General features: G+C 45.2%; 1 protein-coding gene across 4 annotated transcripts in view; it reads left to right on the top strand.

Annotated features, from left to right (window-relative positions):
* LOC115151918 (cadherin-13) overlaps nucleotides 1-25,756 on the top strand; it is a 684,830-nt gene that overhangs the window by 645,214 nt on the left and 13,860 nt on the right. For all 4 annotated transcript variants that reach the window (XM_029696266.1, XM_029696265.1, XM_029696268.1 and 1 more), the window contains one exon: nucleotides 21,008-21,226. In XM_029696266.1, coding sequence (XP_029552126.1) covers nucleotides 21,008-21,226 — 219 coding nt within the window. The remainder of the gene's footprint in view (nucleotides 1-21,007; nucleotides 21,227-25,756) is intronic.

Raw genomic sequence — 25,756 nt, 5'->3', positions numbered from 1 at the left:
ACTCACTAGGCTGCCGTCTACAGAACAGTACACTCACTAGGCTGCAAGTTAGAGAACAGTACAATCACGAGGCTGCTATCTACAGAACAGTACGCTCACTAGGCTGCTATCTACAGACCAGTACACCCACTAGGTTGCTATCTACAGAATAGTACACTCACTAGGCTGCTATCTACAAAACAGTACAATCACTAGGCTGCTACCTACAGAACAGTACACTAACTATGCTGCAACGTACAGAACAGTACATACACTAGGCTGCTATCTACAGTACACTCACTAGGCTGCTATCTACAGAACAGTACACACATTTGTCTGCTACGTACAGAACAGTACAATCACTAGGCTGCTATCTACAGAACAGTACACTAACTAGGCTGCTATCTACAGACCAGTACACCCACTAGGTTGCTATCTACAGAATAGTACACTCACTAGGCTGCTATCTACAAAACAGTACAATCACAAGGCTGCTACCTACAGAACAGTACACTAACTATGCTGCAACGTACAGAACAGTACATACACTAGGCTGCTATCTACAGTACACTCACTAGGCTGTTATCTACAAAACAGTACAATCACTAGGCTGCTACCTACAGAACAGTACACTCACTAGGCTGCAACGTACAGAACATAGAAAAGTACACTCCCTCGGCTACTATCTACAGAACAGTACACTCACTAGGCTGCTATCTACAAAACAGTACAATCACTAGGCTGCTACCTACAGAACAGTACACTAACTATGCTGCAACGTACAGAACAGTACATACACTAGGCTGCTATCTACAGTACACTCACTAGGCTGCTATCTACAAAACAGTACAATCACTAGGCTGCTACCTACAGAACAGTACACTCACTAGGCTGCAACGTACAGAACATAGAAAAGTACACTCCCTCGGCTACTATCTACAGAACAGTACACTCACTAGGCTGCCATCTGCAGTACAGTACACTCATTTGTCTGCTACCTACAGAACAGTACACTAACTAGGCTGCTATCTACAGAACAGTACACTAACTAGGCTGCTATCTACAGAACAGTACACTCACTAGGCTGCTATCTACAGAACAGTACACACATTTGTCTGCTATCTACAGAACAGCACACTCACTTGGCTGCTACCTACAGAACAGTACACTCACTAGGCTGCTACCTACAGAACAGTACACTCACTAGGCTGCTATCTACAGAACAGTACACTCACTAGGCTGCTACCTACAGAACAGTACACTCACTGGGCTGCTATCTACAGAACAGTACACTCACTAGGCTGCTAACTACAGAAAAGTACACTCACTTGGCTGCTACCTACAGGACAGTACACTCACTAGGCTGCCATCTACAGAACAGTACACTCACTGGGCTGCTATCTACAGAACAGTACACTCACTAGGCTGCTACCTACAGAACAGTACACTCACTAGCCTTCTACCTACAGAACAGTACACTCACTTGGCAGCCGTCTACAGAACAGTACACTCACTAGGCTGCTATCTACAGAACATTACACTCTCTAGGCTGCTATCTACAGAAAAGTACACTCATTTGGCTGCTACCTACAGAACAGGACACTCACTAGGCTGCCGTCTACAGAACAGTACACTCACTAGGCTGCAAGTTAGAGAACAGTACAATCACGAGGCTGCTATCTACAGAAGAGTACGCTCACTAGGCTGCTATCTACAGACCAGTACACCCACTAGGTTGCTATCTACAGAATAGTACACTCACTAGGCTGCTATCTACAAAACAATACAATCACTAGGCTGCTACCTACAGAACAGTACACTAACTAGGCTGCAACGTACAGAACAGTACATACACTAGGCTGCTATCTACAGTACACTCACTAGGCTGCTATCTACAAAACAGTACAATCACTAGGCTGCTACCTACAGAATAGTACACTCACTCGCCTTCTACCTACATAACATTACAAACACTAGGCTGCATCCTACAGAACAGTACACTCACTAGGCTGCAACGTACAGAACATAGAAAAGTACACTCACATGGCTGCTACCTACAGAAAAGTACACTCAATAGGCTGCTACCTACAGAACAGTACACTCACTAGGCTGCAACTTACAGAACATAGAAAAGTACACTCCCTCGGCTACTATCTACAGAACAGTACACTCACTAGGCTGCCATCTGCAGTACAGTACACTCATTTGTCTGCTACCTACAGAACAGTACACTAACTAGGCTGCTATCTACAGAACAGTACACTAACTAGGCTGCTATCTACAGAACAGTACACTCACTAGGCTGCTATCTACAGAACAGTACACACATTTGTCTGCTATCTACAGAACAGCACACTCACTTGGCTGCTACCTACAGAACAGTACACTCACTAGGCTGCTACCTACAGAACAGTACACTCACTAGGCTGCTATCTACAGAACAGTACACTCACTAGGCTGCTACCTACAGAACAGTACACTCACTGTGCTGCTATCTACAGAACAGTACACTCACTAGGCTGCTAACTACAGAAAAGTACACTCACTTGGCTGCTACCTACAGGACAGTACACTCACTTGGCTGCCATCTACAGAACAGTACACTCACTGGGCTGCTATCTACAGAACAGTACACTCACTAGGCTGCTACCTACAGAACAGTACACTCACTAGCCTTCTACCTACAGAACAGTACACTCACTTGGCAGCCGTCTACAGAACAGTACACTCACTAGGCTGCTATCTACAGAACATTACACTCTCTAGGCTGCTATCTACAGAAAAGTACACTCATTTGGCTGCTACCTACAGAACAGGACACTCACTAGGCTGCCGTCTACAGAACAGTACACTCACTAGGCTGCAAGTTAGAGAACAGTACAATCACGAGGCTGCTATCTACAGAAGAGTACGCTCACTAGGCTGCTATCTACAGACCAGTACACCCACTAGGTTGCTATCTACAGAATAGTACACTCACTAGGCTGCTATCTACAAAACAATACAATCACTAGGCTGCTACCTACAGAACAGTACACTAACTAGGCTGCAACGTACAGAACAGTACATACACTAGGCTGCTATCTACAGTACACTCACTAGGCTGCTATCTACAAAACAGTACAATCACTAGGCTGCTACCTACAGAATAGTACACTCACTCGCCTTCTACCTACATAACATTACAAACACTAGGCTGCATCCTACAGAACAGTACACTCACTAGGCTGCAACGTACAGAACATAGAAAAGTACACTCACATGGCTGCTACCTACAGAAAAGTACACTCAATAGGCTGCTACCTACAGAACAGTACACTCACTAGGCTGCAACTTACAGAACATAGAAAAGTACACTCCCTCGGCTACTATCTACAGAACAGTACACTCACTAGGCTGCCATCTGCAGTACAGTACACTCATTTGTCTGCTACGTACAGAACAGTACACTAACTAGGCTGCTATCTACAGAACAGTACACTAACTAGGCTGCTATCTACAGAACAGTACACTCACTAGGCTACTATCTACAGAACAGTACACTCACTAGGCTGCCATCTGCAGTACAGTACACTCATTTGTCTGCTACGTACAGAACAGTACACTAACTAGGCTGCTATCTACAGAACAGTACACTAACTAGGCTGCTATCTACAGAACAGTACACTCACTAGGCTACTATCTACAGAACAGTATACTCACTTGGCTGCTATCTACAGAACAGTACACTCACTAGGCTGCTATCTACAGAACAGTACACACATTTGTCTGCTACGTACAGAACAGTACAATCACTAGGCTGCTATCTACAGAACAGTACACTAACTAGGCTGCTATCTACAGAACAGTACACTCACTAGGCTACTATCTACAGAACAGTACACTCACTTGGCTGCTATCTACAGAACAGTACACTCACTAGGCTGCTATCTACAGAACAGTACACACATTTGTCTGCTACGTACAGAACAGTACAATCACTAGGCTGCTATCTACAGAACAGTACACTAACTACGCTGCTATCTACAGAACAGTACACTCACAAGGCTGCTACCTACAGAACAGTACAATCATTAGGCTGCTATCTACAGAACAGGACACTCACTAGGCTGCCGTCTACAGAACAGGGCACTCACTAGGCTGCAACTTAGAGAACAGTACAATCACGAGGCTGCTACCTACAGAACAGTACACTCACTTGGCAGCCGTCTACAGAACAGTACTCTCACTAGGCTGCTATCTACAGAACAGTACACTCACTTGGCAGCCGTCTACAGAACAGTACTCTCACTAGGCTGCTATCTACAGAACAGTACACTCACTAGGCTGCTAACTACAGAAAAGTACACTCACTTGGCTGCTACCTACAGGACAGTACACTCACTAGGCTGCCATCTACAGAACAGTACACTCACTGGTCTGCTATCTACAGAAAAGTACACTCATTTGGCTGCTACCTACAGAACAGTACATTCACTAGCCTTCTACCTACAGAACAGTACACTCACTAGGCTGCAACGTAGAGAACAGTACAATCACGAGGCTGCTACCTACAGAACAGGACACTCACTAGGCTGCCGTCTACAGAACAGGGCATTCACTAGGCTGCAACTTAGAGAACAGTACAATAACTAGGCTGCTATCTACAGACCAGTACACTCACTAGGCTGCTATCTACAGAATAGTACACTCACTAGGCTGCTATCTACAAAACAGCACAATCACTAGGCTGCTACCTACAGAACAGTACACTCACTAGCCTTCTACCTACATAACAGTACACTAACTAGGCTGCAACGTACAGAAAAGTACACTCACTAGGCTGCTATCTACAGAAAAGTACACTCACTTGGCTGCTACCTACAGAACAGTACACTCACTAGGCTGCCATCTACAGAACAGTACGTACAGAATAGTACACTCAATAGGCTGCTACCTACAGAACTGTACACTCATTAGGTTGCTATCAACAGAACAGTACACTCACTAGGCTGCTATCTACAGAACAGTACAATCACTAGGCTGCTATCTACAGAACAGGACACTCAGTAGGCTGCCGTCTACAGAACAGTGCACTCACTAGGCTGCAACTTAGAGAACAGTACAATCACAAGGCTGCTACCTACAGAACAGTACACTCACTTGGCAGCCGTCTACAGAACAGTACACTCACTAGGCTGCTATCTACAGAACAGTACACTCACTAGGCTGATATCTACAGAACATTACACTCACTTGGCAGCCGTCTACAGAACAGTACTCTCACTAGGCTGCTATCTACAGAACAGTACACTCACTAGGCTGCTAACTACAGAAAAGTACACTCACTTGGCTGCTACCTACAGGACAGTACACTCACTAGGCTGCCATCTACAGAACAGTACACTCACTGGGCTAATATCTACAGAACAGTACACTCACTAGGCTGCTACCTACAGAACAGTACACTCACTAGCCTTCTACCTACAGAACAGTACACTCACTTGGCAGCCGTCTACAGAACAGTACACTCACTAGGCTGCTATCTACAGAACATTACACTCACTAGGCTGCTATCTACAGAAAAGTACACTCATTTGGCTGCTACCTACAGAACAGGACACTCACTAGGCTGCCGTCTACAGAACAGTACACTCACTAGGCTGCAAGTTAGAGAACAGTGCAATCACGAGGCTGCTATCTACAGAACAGTACGCTCACTAGGCTGCTATCTACAGACCAGTACACCCACTAGGTTGCTATCTACAGAATAGTACACTCACTAGGCTGCTATCTACAAAACAGTACAATAACTAGGCTGCTACCTACAGAACAGTACACTAACTATGCTGCAACGTACAGAACAGTACATACACTAGGCTGCTATCTACAGTACACTCACTAGGCTGCTATCTACAAAACAGTACAATCACTAGGCTGCTACCTACAGAACAGTACACTCACTAGGCTGCTATCTACAGAAAAGTACACTCACACGGCTGCTGTCTACAGAACATCACACTCACTAGGCTGCTATCTACAGAACAGCACACTCACTAGGCTGCTACCTACAGAACAGTACACTCACTAGGCTGCTATCTACAGAACAGGGCATTCACTAGGCTGCCGTCGACAGAACAGTACACTCACTAGGCTGCTTTCTACAGAACAGTACACTCACTTGGCCGCCGTCTACAGAACAGTACACTCACTAGGCTGCTATCTACAGAACAGTACACTCACTAGGCTGCATTCTACAAAAAAGTACAATCACTTGGCTGCTACGTACAGAACAGTACACTCACTAGGCTGCTACCTACAGAACAGTACACTCACTTGGCAGCCGTCTACAGAACAGGACTCTCACTGGGCTGCTATCTACAGAACAGTACACTCACTAGGCTGCTACCTACAGAACAGTACACTCACTAGGTTGCTATCTACAGAACAGTACACTCACTAGGCTGCAATGTACAGAACAGTACACTCACTTCGCTGCTACCTACAGAACAGTACACTCACTAGGCTGCTATCTACAGAATAGTACACTCACTAGGCTGCTATCTACAAAACAGTACAATAACTAGGCTGCTACCTACAGAACAGTACACTCACTAGGCTTCTACCTAAAGAACAGTACCCTCCCTAGGCTGCAACGTACAGAACATAGAAAAGTACACTCACATGGCTGCTACCTACAGAAAAGTACACTCACTAGGCTGCTACCTATAGAACAGTAAACTCACTAGGCTGGTACAGGCACTCCCTCGGCTACTATCTACAGAACAGTACACTCAGTAGGCTGCCATCTGCAGTACAGTACACTCATTTGTCTGCTACGTACAGAACAGTACACTAACTAGGCTGCTATCTACAGAACAGTACACTAACTAGGCTGCTATCTACAGAACAGTACACTCACTAGGCTACTATCTACAGAACAGTACACTCACTAGGCTGCTATCTACAGAACAGTACACTCACTAGGCTGCTATCTACAGAACAGTACACTCATTTGTCTGCTACGTACAGAACAGTACAATCACTAGGCTGCTATCTACAGAACAGTACACTCACTAGGCTGCTATCTACAGAACAGTACACTCATTTGTCTGCTACGTACAGAACAGTACAATCACTAGGCTGCTATCTACAGAACAGTACACTAACTAGGCTGCTATCTACAGAACAGTACACTCACAAGGCTGCTACCTACAGAACAGTACAATCACTAGGCTGCTATCTACAGAACAGGACATTCACTAGGCCGCCGTCTACAGAACAGTACACTCACTAGGCTGCTATCTACAGAACAGTACACTCACAAGGCTGCTACCTACAGAACAGTACAATCACTAGGCTGCTATCTACAGAACAGGACATTCACTAGGCCGCCGTCTACAGAACAGTACACTCACTAGGCTGCTATCTAAAGAACAGTACACTCACTTGGCAGCCGTCTACAGAACAGTACACTCACTAGGCTGCTATCTACAGAACAGTACACTCACTAGGCTGCATTCTACAAAAAAGTACACTCACTTGGCTGCTACGTACAGAACAGTACACTCACTAGGCTGCTACCTACAGAACAGTACACTCACTTGGCAGCCATCTACAGAACAGTAATCTCACTGGGCTGCTATCTACAGAACAGTACACTCACTAGGCTGCTATCTACAGAACAGTACACTCATTTGTCTGCTACGTACAGAACAGTACAATCACTAGGCTGCTATCTACCGAACAGTACACTCACTAGGCTGCATTCTACAAAAAAGTACACTCACTTGGCTGCTACGTACAGAACAGTACACTCACTAGGCTGCTACCTACAGAACAGTACACTCACTTGGCAGCCATCTACAGAACAGTAATCTCACTGGGCTGCTATCTACAGAACAGTACACTCACTAGGCTGCTATCTACAGAACAGTACACTCATTTGTCTGCTACGTACAGAACAGTACAATCACTAGGCTGCTATCTACAGAACAGTACACTAACTAGGCTGCTATCTACAGAACAGTACAATCATTAGGCTGCTATCTACAGAACAGGACACTCACTAGGCTGCCGTCTACAGAACAGGGCACTCACTAGGCTGCAACTTAGAGAACAGTACAATCACGAGGCTGCTACCTACAGAACAGTACACTCACTTGGCAGCCGTCTACAGAACAGTACACTCACTAGGCTGCTATCTACAGAACAGTACACTCACTAGGCTGCTAACTACAGAAAAGTACACTCACTTGGCTGCTACCTACAGGACAGTACACTCACTAGGCTGCCATCTACAGAACAGTACACTCACTGGTCTGCTATCTACAGAAAAGTACACTCATTTGGCTGCTACCTACAGAACAGTACATTCACTAGCCTTCTACCTACAGAACAGTACACTCACTAGGCTGCAACGTAGAGAACAGTACAATCACGAGGCTGCTACCTACAGAACAGTACATTCACTAGGCTGCTATCTACAGAACAGGACACTCACTAGGCTGCCGTCTACAGAACAGGGCATTCACTAGGCTGCAACTTAGAGAACAGTACAATAACTAGGCTGCTATCTACAGACCAGTACACTCACTAGGCTGCTATCTACAGAATAGTACACTCACTAGGCTGCTATCTACAAAACAGCACAATCACTAGGCTGCTATCTACAGACCAGTACACTCACTAGGCTGCTATCTACAGAATAGTACACTCACTAGGCTGCTATCTACAGAAAAGTACACTCACTTGGCTGCTACCTACAGAACAGTACTCACTAGGCTGCCATCTACAGAACAGTACACTCACTAGGCAGCTACGTACAGAATAGTACACTCAATAGGCTGCTACCTACAGAACTGTACACTCATTAGGTTGCTATCAACAGAACAGTACACTCACTAGGCTGCTATCTACAGAACAGTACAATCACTAGGCTGCTATCTACAGAACAGGACACTCAGTAGGCTGCCGTCTACAGAACAGTGCACTCACTAGGCTGCAACTTAGAGAACAGTACAATCACGAGGCTGCTACCTACAGAACAGTACACTCACTTTGCAGCCGTCTACAGAACAGTACACTCACTAGGCTGCTATCTACAGAACAGTACACTCACTAGGCTGATATCTACAGAACATTACACTCACTTGGCAGCCGTCTACAGAACAGTACTCTCACTAGGCTGCTATCTACAGAACAGTACACTCACTAGGCTGCTAACTACAGAAAAGTACACTCACTTGGCTGCTACCTACAGGACAGTACACTCACTAGGCTGCCATCTACAGAACAGTACACTCACTGGGCTAATATCTACAGAACAGTACACTCACTAGGCTGCTACCTACAGAACAGTACACTCACTAGCCTTCTACCTACAGAACAGTACACTCACTTGGCAGCCGTCTACAGAACAGTACACTCACTAGGCTGCTATCTACAGAACATTACACTCACTAGGCTGCTATCTACAGAAAAGTACACTCATTTGGCTGCTACCTACAGAACAGGACACTCACTAGGCTGCCGTCTACAGAACAGTACACTTCACTAGGCTGCAAGTTAGAGAACAGTACAATCACGAGGCTGCTATCTACAGAACAGTACGCTCACCAGGCTGCTATCTACAGACCAGTACACCCACTAGGTTGCTATCTACAGAATAGTACACTCACTAGGCTGCTATCTACAAAACAGTACAATCAATAGGCTGCTACCTACAGAACAGTACACTAACTATGCTGCAACGTACAGAACAGTACATACACTAGGCTGCTATCTACAGTACACTCACTAGGCTGCTATCTACAAAACAGTACAATCACTAGGCTGCTACCTACAGAACAGTACACTCACTAGGCTGCAACGTACAGAACATAGAAAAGTACACTCCCTCGGCTACTATCTACAGAACAGTACACTCACTAGGCTGCCATCTGCAGTACAGTACACTCATTTGTCTGCTACCTACAGAACAGTACACTAACTAGGCTGCTATCTACAGAACAGTACACTAACTAGGCTGCTATCTACAGAACAGTACACTCACTAGGCTACTATCTACAGAACAGTACAATCACTAGGCTGCCATCTGCAGTACAGTACACTCATTTGTCTGCTACTTACAGAACAGTACACTAACTAGGCTGCTATCTACAGAACAGTACACTAACTAGGCTGCTATCTACAGAACAGTACACTCACTAGGCTACTATCTACAGAACAGTACACTCACTAGGCTGCTATCTACAGAACAGTACACACATTTGTCTGCTATCTACAGAACAGCACACTCACTTGGCTGCTACCTACAGAACAGTACACTCACTAGGCTGCTACCTACAGAACAGTACACTCACTAGGCTGCTATCTACAGAACAGTACACTCACTAGGCTGCTACCTACAGAACAGTACACTCACTGTGCTGCTATCTACAGAACAGTACACTCACTAGGCTGCTAACTACAGAAAAGTACACTCACTTGGCTGCTACCTACAGGACAGTACACTCACTTGGCTGCCATCTACAGAACAGTACACTCACTGGGCTGCTATCTACAGAACAGTACACTCACTAGGCTGCTACCTACAGAACAGTACACTCACTATGCTGCTATCTACAGAACAGGGCATTCACTAGGCTGCCATCGACAGAACAGTACACTCACTAGGCTGCTATCTACAGAACAGTACACTCACTTGGCAGCCGTCTACAGAACAGTACACTCACTAGGCTGCTATCTACAGAATAGTACACTCACTAGGCTGCTATCTACAAAACAGTACAATAACTAGGCTGCTACCTACAGAACAGTACACTCACTAGGCTTCTACCTACAGAACAGTACACTCACTAGGCTGCAATGTACAGAACATAGAAAAGTACACTCACATGGCTGCTACCTACAGAAAAGTACACTCACTAGGCTGCTACCTACAGAACAGTAAACTCACTAGGCTGGTACAGGCACTCCCTCGGCTACTATCTACAGAACAGTACACTCAGTAGGCTGCCATCTGCAGTACAGTACACTCATTTGTCTGCTACGTACAGAACAGTACACTAACTAGGCTGCTATCTACAGAACAGTACACTAACTAGGCTGCTATCTACAGAACAGTACACTCACTAGGCTGCTATCTACAGAATAGTACACTCACTAGGCTGCTATCTACAGAAAAGTACACTCACTTGGCTGCTACCTACAGAACAGTACTCACTAGGCTGCCATCTACAGAACAGTACACTCACTAGGCAGCTACGTACAGAATAGTACACTCAATAGGCTGCTACCTACAGAACTGTACACTCATTAGGTTGCTATCAACAGAACAGTACACTCACTAGGCTGCTATCTACAGAACAGTACAATCACTAGGCTGCTATCTACAGAACAGGACACTCAGTAGGCTGCCGTCTACAGAACAGTGCACTCACTAGGCTGCAACTTAGAGAACAGTACAATCACGAGGCTGCTACCTACAGAACAGTACACTCACTTTGCAGCCGTCTACAGAACAGTACACTCACTAGGCTGCTATCTACAGAACAGTACACTCACTAGGCTGATATCTACAGAACATTACACTCACTTGGCAGCCGTCTACAGAACAGTACTCTCACTAGGCTGCTATCTACAGAACAGTACACTCACTAGGCTGCTAACTACAGAAAAGTACACTCACTTGGCTGCTACCTACAGGACAGTACACTCACTAGGCTGCCATCTACAGAACAGTACACTCACTGGGCTAATATCTACAGAACAGTACACTCACTAGGCTGCTACCTACAGAACAGTACACTCACTAGCCTTCTACCTACAGAACAGTACACTCACTTGGCAGCCGTCTACAGAACAGTACACTCACTAGGCTGCTATCTACAGAACATTACACTCACTAGGCTGCTATCTACAGAAAAGTACACTCATTTGGCTGCTACCTACAGAACAGGACACTCACTAGGCTGCCGTCTACAGAACAGTACACTTCACTAGGCTGCAAGTTAGAGAACAGTACAATCACGAGGCTGCTATCTACAGAACAGTACGCTCACCAGGCTGCTATCTACAGACCAGTACACCCACTAGGTTGCTATCTACAGAATAGTACACTCACTAGGCTGCTATCTACAAAACAGTACAATCACTAGGCTGCTACCTACAGAACAGTACACTAACTATGCTGCAACGTACAGAACAGTACATACACTAGGCTGCTATCTACAGTACACTCACTAGGCTGCTATCTACAAAACAGTACAATCACTAGGCTGCTACCTACAGAACAGTACACTCACTAGGCTGCAACGTACAGAACATAGAAAAGTACACTCCCTCGGCTACTATCTACAGAACAGTACACTCACTAGGCTGCCATCTGCAGTACAGTACACTCATTTGTCTGCTACCTACAGAACAGTACACTAACTAGGCTGCTATCTACAGAACAGTACACTAACTAGGCTGCTATCTACAGAACAGTACACTCACTAGGCTACTATCTACAGAACAGTACAATCACTAGGCTGCCATCTGCAGTACAGTACACTCATTTGTCTGCTACGTACAGAACAGTACACTAACTAGGCTGCTATCTACAGAACAGTACACTAACTAGGCTGCTATCTACAGAACAGTACACTCACTAGGCTACTATCTACAGAACAGTACACTCACTAGGCTGCTATCTACAGAACAGTACACACATTTGTCTGCTATCTACAGAACAGCACACTCACTTGGCTGCTACCTACAGAACAGTACACTCACTAGGCTGCTACCTACAGAACAGTACACTCACTAGGCTGCTATCTACAGAACAGTACACTCACTAGGCTGCTACCTACAGAACAGTACACTCACTGTGCTGCTATCTACAGAACAGTACACTCACTAGGCTGCTAACTACAGAAAAGTACACTCACTTGGCTGCTACCTACAGGACAGTACACTCACTTGGCTGCCATCTACAGAACAGTACACTCACTGGGCTGCTATCTACAGAACAGTACACTCACTAGGCTGCTACCTACAGAACAGTACACTCACTATGCTGCTATCTACAGAACAGGGCATTCACTAGGCTGCCATCGACAGAACAGTACACTCACTAGGCTGCTATCTACAGAACAGTACACTCACTTGGCAGCCGTCTACAGAACAGTACACTCACTAGGCTGCTATCTACAGAATAGTACACTCACTAGGCTGCTATCTACAAAACAGTACAATAACTAGGCTGCTACCTACAGAACAGTACACTCACTAGGCTTCTACCTACAGAACAGTACACTCACTAGGCTGCAATGTACAGAACATAGAAAAGTACACTCACATGGCTGCTACCTACAGAAAAGTACACTCACTAGGCTGCTACCTACAGAACAGTAAACTCACTAGGCTGGTACAGGCACTCCCTCGGCTACTATCTACAGAACAGTACACTCAGTAGGCTGCCATCTGCAGTACAGTACACTCATTTGTCTGCTACGTACAGAACAGTACACTAACTAGGCTGCTATCTACAGAACAGTACACTAACTAGGCTGCTATCTACAGAACAGTACACTCACTAGGCTACTATCTACAGAACAGTACACTCACTAGGCTGCTATCTACAGAACAGTACACTCACTAGGCTGCTATCTACAGAACAGTACACTCATTTGTCTGCTACGTACAGAACAGTACACTCACTAGGCTGCTATCTACAGAACAGTACACTCACTAGGCTGCTATCTACAGAACAGTACACTCATTTGTCTGCTACGTACAGAACAGTACAATCACTAGGCTGCTATCTACAGAACAGTACACTAACTAGGCTGCTATCTACAGAAGAGTACACTCACAAGGCTGCTATCTACAGAACAGGACACTCACTAGGCTGCCGTCTACAGAACAGGGCACTCACTAGGCTGCAACTTAGAGAACAGTACAATCACGAGGCTGCTACCTACAGAACAGTACACTCACTTGGCAGCCGTCTACAGAACAGTACTCTCACTAGGCTGCTATCTACAGAACAGTACACTCACTTGGCAGCCGTCTACAGAACAGTACTCTCACTAGGCTGCTGTCTACAGAACAGTACACTCACTAGGCTGCTAACTACAGAAAAGTACACTCACTTGGCTGCTACCTACAGGACAGTACACTCACTAGGCTGCCATCTACAGAACAGTACACTCACTGGGCTGCTATCTACAGAACAGTACACTTACAAGGCTGCTACCTACAGAACAGTACAATCACTAGGCTGCTATCTACAGAACAGTACACTCACTTGGCAGCCGTCTACAGAACAGTACACTCACTAGGCTGCTATCTACAGAACAGTACACTCACTAGGCTGCATTCTACAAAAAAGTACACTCACTTGGCTGCTACGTACAGAACAGTACACTCACTAGGCTGCTACCTACAGAACAGTACACTCACTAGGCTGCTACCTACAGAACAGTACACTCACTTGGCAGCCGTCTACAGAACAGTACTCTCACTAGGCTGCTATCTACAGAACAGTACACTCACTAGGCTGCTAACTACAGAAAAGTACACTCACTTGGCTGCTACCTACAGGACAGTACACTCACTAGGCTGCCATCTACAGAACAGTACACTCACTTGGCAGCCATCTACAGAACAGTACTCTCACTAGGCTGCTATCTACAGAACAGTACACTCACTAGGCTGCTAACTACAGAAAAGTACACTCACTTGGCTGCTACCTACAGGACAGTACACTCACTAGGCTGCCATCTACAGAACAGTACACTCACTGGGCTGCTATCTACAGAACAGTACACTCACTTGGCAGCCGTCTACAGAACAGTACTCTCACTAGGCTGCTATCTACAGAACAGTACACTCACTTGGCAGCCGTCTACAGAACAGTACTCTCACTAGGCTGCTATCTACAGAACAGTACACTCACTAGGCTGCTAACTACAGAAAAGTACACTCACTTGGCTGCTACCTACAGGACAGTACACTCACTAGGCTGCCATCTACAGAACAGTACACTCACTGGGCTGCTATCTACAGAACAGGACACTCACTGGGCTGCCGTCTACAGAACAGGGCACTCACTAGGCTGCAACTTAGAGAACAGTACAATCACTAGGCTGCTATCTACAGACCAGTACACTCACTAGGCTGCTATCTACAGAATAGTACACTCACTAGACTGCTATCTACAAAACAGTACAATCACTAGGCTGCTACCTACAGAACAGTACACTCACTAGCCTTCTACCTACATAACAGTACACTCACTAGGCTGCATCCTACAGAACAGTACACTAACTAGGCTGCAACGTACAGAACAGTACATACACTAGGCTGCTATCTACAGAACAGTACACTCACTAGGCTGCTGTCTACAAAACAGTAAAATCACTAGGCTGCTACCTACAGAACAGTACACTCACTCGCCTTCTACCTACAGAACAGTACACACACTAGGCTGCATCCTACAGAACAGTACACTCACTGGGCTGCAACGTACAGAACAGTACACTCACTAGGCTGCTACCTACAGAAAAGTACACTCAGACGGCTGCTACCTACAGAACAGTACTCACTAGGCTGCCATCTACAGAACAGTACACTCACTAGGCAGCTACGTACAGAATAGTACACTCAATAGGCTGCTACCTACAGAACTGTACACTCATTAGGTTGCTATCAACAGAACAGTACACTCACTAGGCTGCTATCTACAGAACAGTACAATCACTAGGCTGCTATCTACAGAACAGGACACTCAGTAGGCTGCCGTCTACAGAACAGTGCACTCACTAGGCTGCAACTTAGAGAACAGTACAATCACGAGGCTGCTACCTACAGAACAGTACACTCACTTTGCAGCCGTCTACAGAACAGTACACTCACTAGGCTGCTATCTACAGAACAGTACACTCACTAGGCTGATATCTACAGAACATTACACTCACTTGGCAGCCGTCTACAGAACAGTACTCTCACTAGGCTGCTATCTACAGAACAGTACACTCACTAGGCTGCTAACTACAGAAAAGTACACTCACTTGGCTGCTACCTACAGGACAGTACACTCACTAGGCTGCCATCTACAGAACAGTACACTCACTGGGCTAATATCTACAGAACAGTACACTCACTAGGCTGCTACCTACAGAACAGTACACTCACTAGCCTTCTACCTACAGAACAGTACACTCACATGGCAGCCGTCTACAGAACAGTACACTCACTAGGCTGCTATCTACAGAACATTACACTCACTAGGCTGCTATCTACAGAAAAGTACACTCATTTGGCTGCTACCTACAGAACAGGACACTCACTAGGCTGCCGTCTACAGAACAGTACACTTCACTAGGCTGCAAGTTAGAGAACAGTACAATCACGAGGCTGCTATCTACAGAACAGTACGCTCACCAGGCTGCTATCTACAGACCAGTACACCCACTAGGTTGCTATCTACAGAATAGTACACTCACTAGGCTGCTATCTACAAAACAGTACAATCACTAGGCTGCTACCTACAGAACAGTACACTAACTATGCTGCAACGTACAGAACAGTACATACACTAGGCTGCTATCTACAGTACACTCACTAGGCTGCTATCTACAAAACAGTACAATCACTAGGCTGCTACCTACAGAACAGTACACTCACTAGGCTGCAACGTACAGAACATAGAAAAGTACACTCCCTCGGCTACTATCTACAGAACAGTACACTCACTAGGCTGCCATCTGCAGTACAGTACACTCATTTGTCTGCTACCTACAGAACAGTACACTAACTAGGCTGCTATCTACAGAACAGTACACTAACTAGGCTGCTATCTACAGAACAGTACACTCACTAGGCTACTATCTACAGAACAGTACAATCACTAGGCTGCCATCTGCAGTACAGTACACTCATTTGTCTGCTACGTACAGAACAGTACACTAACTAGGCTGCTATCTACAGAACAGTACACTAACTAGGCTGCTATCTACAGAACAGTACACTCACTAGGCTACTATCTACAGAACAGTACACTCACTAGGCTGCTATCTACAGAACAGTACACACATTTGTCTGCTATCTACAGAACAGCACACTCACTTGGCTGCTACCTACAGAACAGTACACTCACTAGGCTGCTACCTACAGAACAGTACACTCACTAGGCTGCTATCTACAGAACAGTACACTCACTAGGCTGCTACCTACAGAACAGTACACTCACTGGGCTGCTATCTACAGAACAGTACACTCACTAGGCTGCTAACTACAGAAAAGTACACTCACTTGGCTGCTACCTACAGGACAGTACACTCACTTGGCTGCCATCTACAGAACAGTACACTCACTGGGCTGCTATCTACAGAACAGTACACTCACTAGGCTGCTACCTACAGAACAGTACACTCACTATGCTGCTATCTACAGAACAGGGCATTCACTAGGCTGCCATCGACAGAACAGTACACTCACTAGGCTGCTATCTACAGAACAGTACACTCACTTGGCAGCCGTCTACAGAACAGTACACTCACTAGGCTGCTATCTACAGAATAGTACACTCACTAGGCTGCTATCTACAAAACAGTACAATAACTAGGCTGCTACCTACAGAACAGTACACTCACTAGGCTTCTACCTACAGAACAGTACACTCACTAGGCTGCAATGTACAGAACATAGAAAAGTACACTCACATGGCTGCTACCTACAGAAAAGTACACTCACTAGGCTGCTACCTACAGAACAGTAAACTCACTAGGCTGGTACAGGCACTCCCTCGGCTACTATCTACAGAACAGTACACTCAGTAGGCTGCCATCTGCAGTACAGTACACTCATTTGTCTGCTACGTACAGAACAGTACACTAACTAGGCTGCTATCTACAGAACAGTACACTAACTAGGCTGCTATCTACAGAACAGTACACTCACTAGGCTACTATCTACAGAACAGTACACTCACTAGGCTGCTATCTACAGAACAGTACACTCACTAGGCTGCTATCTACAGAACAGTACACTCATTTGTCTGCTACGTACAGAACAGTACACTCACTAGGCTGCTATCTACAGAACAGTACACTCACTAGGCTGCTATCTACAGAACAGTACACTCATTTGTCTGCTACGTACAGAACAGTACAATCACTAGGCTGCTATCTACAGAACAGTACACTAACTAGGCTGCTATCTACAGAAGAGTACACTCACAAGGCTGCTATCTACAGAACAGGACACTCACTAGGCTGCCGTCTACAGAACAGGGCACTCACTAGGCTGCAACTTAGAGAACAGTACAATCACGAGGCTGCTACCTACAGAACAGTACACTCACTTGGCAGCCGTCTACAGAACAGTACTCTCACTAGGCTGCTATCTACAGAACAGTACACTCACTTGGCAGCCGTCTACAGAACAGTACTCTCACTAGGCTGCTGTCTACAGAACAGTACACTCACTAGGCTGCTAACTACAGAAAAGTACACTCACTTGGCTGCTACCTACAGGACAGTACACTCACTAGGCTGCCATCTACAGAACAGTACACTCACTGGGCTGCTATCTACAGAACAGTACACTTACAAGGCTGCTACCTACAGAACAGTACAATCACTAGGCTGCTATCTACAGAACAGGACACTCACTTGGCTGCCGTCTACAGAACAGGGCACTCACTAGGCTGCAACTTAGAGAACAGTGCAATCACTAGGCTGCTATCTACAGAACAGTACACTCACTTGGCAGCCGTCTACAGAACAGTACACTCACTAGGCTGCTATCTACAGAACAGTACACTCACTAGGCTGCATTCTACAAAAAAGTACACTCACTTGGCTGCTACGTACAGAACAGTACACTCACTAGGCTGCTACCTACAGAACAGTACACTCACTAGGCTGCTACCTACAGAACAGTACACTCACTTGGCAGCCGTCTACAGAACAGTACTCTCACTAGGCTGCTATCTACAGAACAGTACACTCACTAGGCTGCTAACTACAGAAAAGTACACTCACTTGGCTGCTACCTACAGGACAGTACACTCACTAGGCTGCCATCTACAGAACAGTACACTCACTTGGCAGCCATCTACAGAACAGTACTCTCACTAGGCTGCTATCTACAGAACAGTACACTCACTAGGCTGCTAACTACAGAAAAGTACACTCACTTGGCTGCTACCTACAGGACAGTACACTCACTAGGCTGCCATCTACAGAACAGTACACTCACTGGGCTGCTATCTACAGAACAGTACACTCACTTGGCAGCCGTCTACAGAACAGTACTCTCACTAGGCTGCTATCTACAGAACAGTACACTCACTTGGCAGCCGTCTACAGAACAGTACTCTCACTAGGCTGCTATCTACAGAACAGTACACTCACTAGGCTGCTAACTACAGAAAAGTACACTCACTTGGCTGCTACCTACAGGACAGTACACTCACTAGGCTGCCATCTACAGAACAGTACACTCACTGGGCTGCTATCTACAGAACAGGACACTCACTGGGCTGCCGTCTACAGAACAGGGCACTCACTAGGCTGCAACTTAGAGAACAGTACAATCACTAGGCTGCTATCTACAGACCAGTACACTCACTAGGCTGCTATCTACAGAATAGTACACTCACTAGACTGCTATCTACAAAACAGTACAATCACTAGGCTGCTACCTACAGAACAGTACACTCACTAGCCTTCTACCTACATAACAGTACACTCACTAGGCTGCATCCTACAGAACAGTACACTAACTAGGCTGCAACGTACAGAACAGTACATACACTAGGCTGCTATCTACAGAAGAGTACACTCACTAGGCTGCTGTCTACAAAACAGTAAAATCACTAGGCTGCTACCTACAGAACAGTACACTCACTCGCCTTCTACCTACAGAACAGTACACACACTAGGCTGCATCCTACAGAACAGTACACTCACTGGGCTGCAACGTACAGAACAGTACACTCACTAGGCTGCTACCTACAGAAAAGTACACTCAGACGGCTGCTACCTACAGAAAAGAACACTCCCTCGGCTACTGTCTACAGAACACCACACTCACTAGGCTGCTATCTACTGACATGCTTCTAAGTACGGTAATGGAAAATGTTGACTTTTCGTCTCTGGTACCGCGCTCGCGCGGTATGCCTTTGGATAGTGACCTGAACGCACGAACAAAACGGAGGTATTTAGACATAAATATGGAGGATTTCGAACAAAAACAACATTTCTTGTGGAAGTAGCAGTCCTGGGAATGCATTCTGACGAAGATCAGCATAGGTAAGACAATATTTGTAATACTAATTCTGAGTTTAGATTGCCCCGAACTTGGCGGGTGTCTGTATAGCTCGCTATGATGGCTGAGCTATGTACTCAGAATATTGAAAAATTTGCTTTCTCCGTAAAGCTATTTTAAAATCTGACACAGTGGTTGCATCCAGGAGTAGTCCATATATAATTCTTTAAATAATTGTTATATATTTTGTCAACGTTTATGATGAGTATTTTTGTAAATTGATGTGCACATTCACCGGTCGTTTTGGTGGGAATACATTTTCTGAACATCACTCGCCAATGTAAAATGCTGTTTTTGAATATAAATATGAACTTTATCGAACAAAACGTACATGTATTGTGTAACATAATGTCCTAGGAGTGTCATCTGATGAAGATCGTCAAAGGTTAGTGCTTCATTTAGCTGTGTTTTGGGTTTTATTGACACATGTCCTTGCTTGGAAAATGGCTGTGTGATTATTTTTGTCTATGTACTCTCCTAACATAATCTAATGTTTTGCTTTCGCTGTAAAGCCTTTTTGAAATCGGACAATGTGGTTACATCAAGGAGAAGTGTATCTTTAAAATGGTGTAAAATAGTTGTATGTTGGAGAAAGTTGAATTATGACATGTTGTTGTTTTTGAATTTGCCGCCCTGATATTTCACTGGCTGTGTCCCGCAGGTGGGACGCTAGCGTCCCACATAGCCCATAGAAGTTAACCTCATTGCCTGGTATATGTTTCAGACACACATGCTCAGATCATGCTGCTACAGAATATGAAGAAGGCCAACTACCAGCTGCCTCTGGTGGTGACAGACTCTGGCCTGCCCCCGCTCTCCAACAGCACCGAGATCAAGGTCCAGGTGTGCACCTGTAAGAAAAACAGAATGGACTGCAGTGGTGCTGGCTCTGTACGCTCCAACCTGATGTTGCTGCTGGGACTAGTCCTGCTCTCCCTACTCTGTGAGTATGTAGTAACTCTAGGCCTGCTCTCCCTACTCTGTGAGTATATAGTAACGCTAGACCTGCTCTCCCTACTCTGTGAGTATATAGTAACGCTAGTCCTGCTCTCCCTACTCTGTGAGTATATAGTAACTCTAGGCCTGCTCTCCCTACTCTGTGAGTATATAGTAACGCTAAGCCTGCTCTCCCTACTCTGTGAGTATATAGTAACGCTAAGCCTGCTCTCCCTACTCTGTGAGTATATAGTAACGCTAAGCCTGCTCTCCCTACTCTGTGAGTATATAGTAACGCTAGGCCTGCTCTCCCTACTCTGTGAGTATATAGTAACGCTAAGCCTGCTCTCCCTACTCTGTGAGTATATAGTAACGCTAAGCCTGCTCTCCCTACTCTGTGAGTATATAGTAACGCTAGGCCTGCTCTCCCTACTCTGTGAGTATATAGTAACGCTAAGCCTGCTCTCCCTACTCTGTGAGTATATAGTAACGCTAGGCCTGCTCTCCCTACTCTGTGAGTATATAGTAACGCTAGGCCTGCTCTCCCTACTCTGTGAGTATATAGTAACGCTAAGCCTGCTCTCCCTACTCTGTGAGTATATAGTAACTCTAGGCCTGCTCTCCCTACTCTGTGAGTATATAGTAACGCTAAGCCTGCTCTCCCTACTCTGTGAGTATATAGTAACGCTAGTCCTGCTCTCCCTACTCTGTGAGTATATAGTAACGCTAAGCCTGCTCTCCCTACTCTGTGAGTATATAGTAACGCTAGGCCTGCTCTCCCTACTCTGTGAGTATATAGTAACTCTAGGCCTGCTCTCCCTACTCTGTGAGTATATAGTAACGCTAAGCCTGCTCTCCCTACTCTGTGAGTATATAGTAACGCTAGGCCTGCTCTCCCTACTCTGTGAGTATATAGTAACTCTAGGCTTGCTCTACCTACTCTGTGAGTGTAAGTGTTACGTACACCTCTTGGAGGAGGGAATGCAACTCCCCATGGAGTGAAAAAAAGTATGTGAAGAGAGGTGTGGGGAATAATGACAGATGCAGAAAAAATACCATTTACAGGGAATTTATTTTTCCTAACACACAGTAATGTAGGGAACCAAAGCAAAGAAGTTAAAAGTTAAGGAATCCCCTCTCCTACCTTACCTGCCTTCCTATTTCTAACCTACCCTTTAGCACCACCTGGCGCACTAACCAAAATACAGGGGGTGGTCCGCCCAGGTCTTACCTAGTGTGCGTAGACAGATTACATTTTTATGTATTATGTATGCCCTCAGGCCTCTTGCCTAAACACTCCCAAGGTGTGTTCCCCTCCACCCTGAAGGAGCAGCTACAAAATAATATTTAAAAAAAACGTTCACTGACCGCCACAACAACCAACACAGGACATAAAAAGTAGCTCTCTGACTGATGAATGCTGGCTTTTATCAAGCTGGAAAAGGAGTTGGTAATTGAAGAAACAGCTGTATCCTCTGACGAGGGGTAGGGGTCAGAGCTCTAATCAGCGATGGGGCCGACCAATCTGCTGCTTTAGGAATCCAGAAGCCATTTCCTAAAATAGACACATACAAACCCACAACAACACAGAAACTGGAACATAACAATAAGGTAACTCTAGTCCTGCTCTACATACTCTGTGAGTATACAGCAGTTCTAAGGGGTAACGAGCTCTACAGGTTGAACTGAAACTTCGCTCAATAGGTGAAACCTCCAGTAAAGTGTTACAGTCCCTAAAAATGAAATTAATTCAGATGACGTCCACCTCATACTTTTTAGTAGGTCTGTAGCACATCTGAATGGAGGCTTAACAAACACCCCATACTGTCATGATGATAGAGATGTAGTGATGCTAGTTTGTAGGGAGTTCACCCATAAAATTATTAATTAATTCAAGGTTTATACAAATATGTCCATTCAATAGAAAATTCAATAAGAAAAACAATAGTTCAAACCCCATGTCTCTACCATACAGTGCATTCGGAAAGTAATCAGACCCCTTGACTTGTTCCACATTTTGTTACGTTACAGCCTTATTCTAAAATGGATAAAATATTTTTTTCCTCGTCATTCTACACACAATTTTTAATTAAAAAAAAAAAAATTATTTCACCTTTAGTTAACCAGGTAGGCAAGTTGAGAACAAGTTCTCATTTACAATTGCGACCTGGCCAAGATAAAGCAGTTCGACAACATAAAACAACACAGAGTTACACATGGAGTAAAACAAACATACAGTCAATAATACAGTAGAAAAATAAGTCTATATACAATGTGAGCAAATGAGGTGAGATAAGGGAGGTAAAGGCAAAAAGGCCATGGTGGCAAAGTAAATACAATATAGCAAGTAAAACACTGGAATGGTAGATTTGTAGTAGAAGAAAGTGCAAAGTAGAAATAGAAATAATGGGGTGGAAAGGAGCAAAATAAATAAATACAGTAGGGGAAGAGGTAGTTGTTTGGGCTAAATTATAGATGGGCTATGTACAGGTGCAGTGATTTGTGAGCTGCTCTTACAACTGGTGCTTAAAGCTAGTGAGGGAGATAAGTGTTTCCAGTTTCAGAGATTTTTGTAGTTCGTTCCAGTCATTGGCAGCAGAGAACTGGAAGGACAGACGGCCAAAGGAGGAATTGGCTTTGGGGGTGAACAGAGAGATATACCTGCTGGAGCGCGTGCTACAGGTGGGTGCTGCTATGGTGACCAGTGAGCTGAGATAAGGGGGGACTTTACCTAGCAGGGTCTTGTAGATGACCTGGAGCCAGTGGGTTTGGCGACGAGTATGAAGCGAGGGCCAGCCAACGAGAGCGTACAGGTCGCAGTGGTGGGTAGTATATGGGGCTTTGGTGACAAAACGGATGGCACTGTGATAGACTGCATCCAGTTTGTTGAGTAGGGTATTGGAGGCTATTTTGTAAATGACATCACCGAAGTCGAGGATCGGTAGGATGGTCAGTTTTACGAGGGTATGTTTGGCAGCATGAGTGAAAGATGCTTTGTTGAGAAATAGGAAGCCAATTCTAGCTTTAACTTTTTGATTGGAGATGTTTGATGTGAGTCTGGAAGGAGAGTTTACAGTCTAACCAGACACCTAGGAATTTGTAGTTGTCCACATATTCTAAGTCAGAACCGTCCAGAGTAGTGATGCTGGACTGGCGGGCAGGTGCAGGCAGCGATCGGTTGAAGAGCATGTATTTAGTTTTACTTGTATTTAAGAGCAGTTGGAGGCCACGGAAGGAGAGTTGTATGGCATTGAAGCTCGTCTGGAGGGTAGTTAACACAGTGTCCAAAGAATGGCCAGAAGTATACATAATGGTGTCGTCTGCGTAGAGATGGATCAGAGACTCACCAGCAGCAAGAGCGACATCATTGATGTATACAGAGAAAAGAGTTGGCCCAGGAATTGAACCCTGTGGCACCCCCATAGAGACTGCCAGAGGTCCAGACAACAAGCCCTCTGATTTGACACACTGAACTCTATCAGAGAAGTAGTTGGTGAACCAGGCGAGGCAATTATTTGTGAAACCAAGGCTATTGAGTCTGCCGATGAGGATGTGGTGATTGACAGAGTCAAAGGCTTTGGCCAGGTCAATGAATACGGCAGCACAGTATTGGTTCTTATTGATGGCGGTTACGATATCGTTTAGGACCTTGAGCGTGGCTGAGGTGCACCCATGACCAGCTCTGAACCCAGATTGCATAGCAGAGAAGGTGCGGTGGGATTCGAAATGGTTGGTAATCTGTTTGTTGACTTGCCTTTCGAAGACCTTAGAAAGGCAGGGTAGGATAGATATAGGTCTGTAGCAGTTTGGGTCAAGACTGTCCCCTCCTTTGAAGAGGGGGATGACAGCAGCTGCTTTCCAATCTTTGGGAATCTCACACGACACGAAAGAGAGGTTGAACAGGCTAGTAATAGGGGTTGCAACAATTTCGGCAGATAATTTTAGAAAGAAAGGGTCCAGATTGTCTAGCCCGGCTTATTTGTAGGGGTCCAGATTTTGCAGCTCTTTCAGAACATCAGCTGAATGGATTTGGGAGAAGGAGAAATGGGGAAGGCTTGGGCGAGTAGCTGTGGGGGGTGCAGTGCTGTTGACTGCGTTAGGGGTAGGCAGGTGGAAAGCATGGCTAGCCGTAGAAAAATGCTTATTGAAATTCTCAATTATAGTGGGTTTATCGGTGGTGATAGAGTTTCCTATCCTCAGTGCAGTAGGCAGCTGGGAGGAGGTGTTCTTATTCTCCATGGACTTTACAGTGTCCCAGAACTTTTTTGAGTTTGTGTTGCAGGAAGCACATTTCTGCTTGAAAAAGCCAGCCTTGGCATTTCTAACTGCCTGTATATATTGGTTTCTAACTTCCCTGAAAAGTTGCATATCACGGGGGCTGTTCGATGCTAATGCAGAAAGACACAGGATGTTTTTGTGTTGGTTAAGGGCAGTCAGGTCTGGAGAGAACCAAGGGCTACATCTGTTCCTGGTTCTAAATTTCTTGAATGGGGCATGCTTATTTAAGATGGAGAGGAAGGCATTTTTTTAAATAACC

Source organism: Salmo trutta, chromosome 17, assembly GCF_901001165.1.
Source record: "Salmo trutta chromosome 17, fSalTru1.1, whole genome shotgun sequence".
In the NCBI taxonomy this organism is placed as follows: Eukaryota; Metazoa; Chordata; class Actinopteri; order Salmoniformes; family Salmonidae; genus Salmo; species Salmo trutta.
This window is presented reverse-complemented; position numbering and strand designations above follow the sequence as displayed.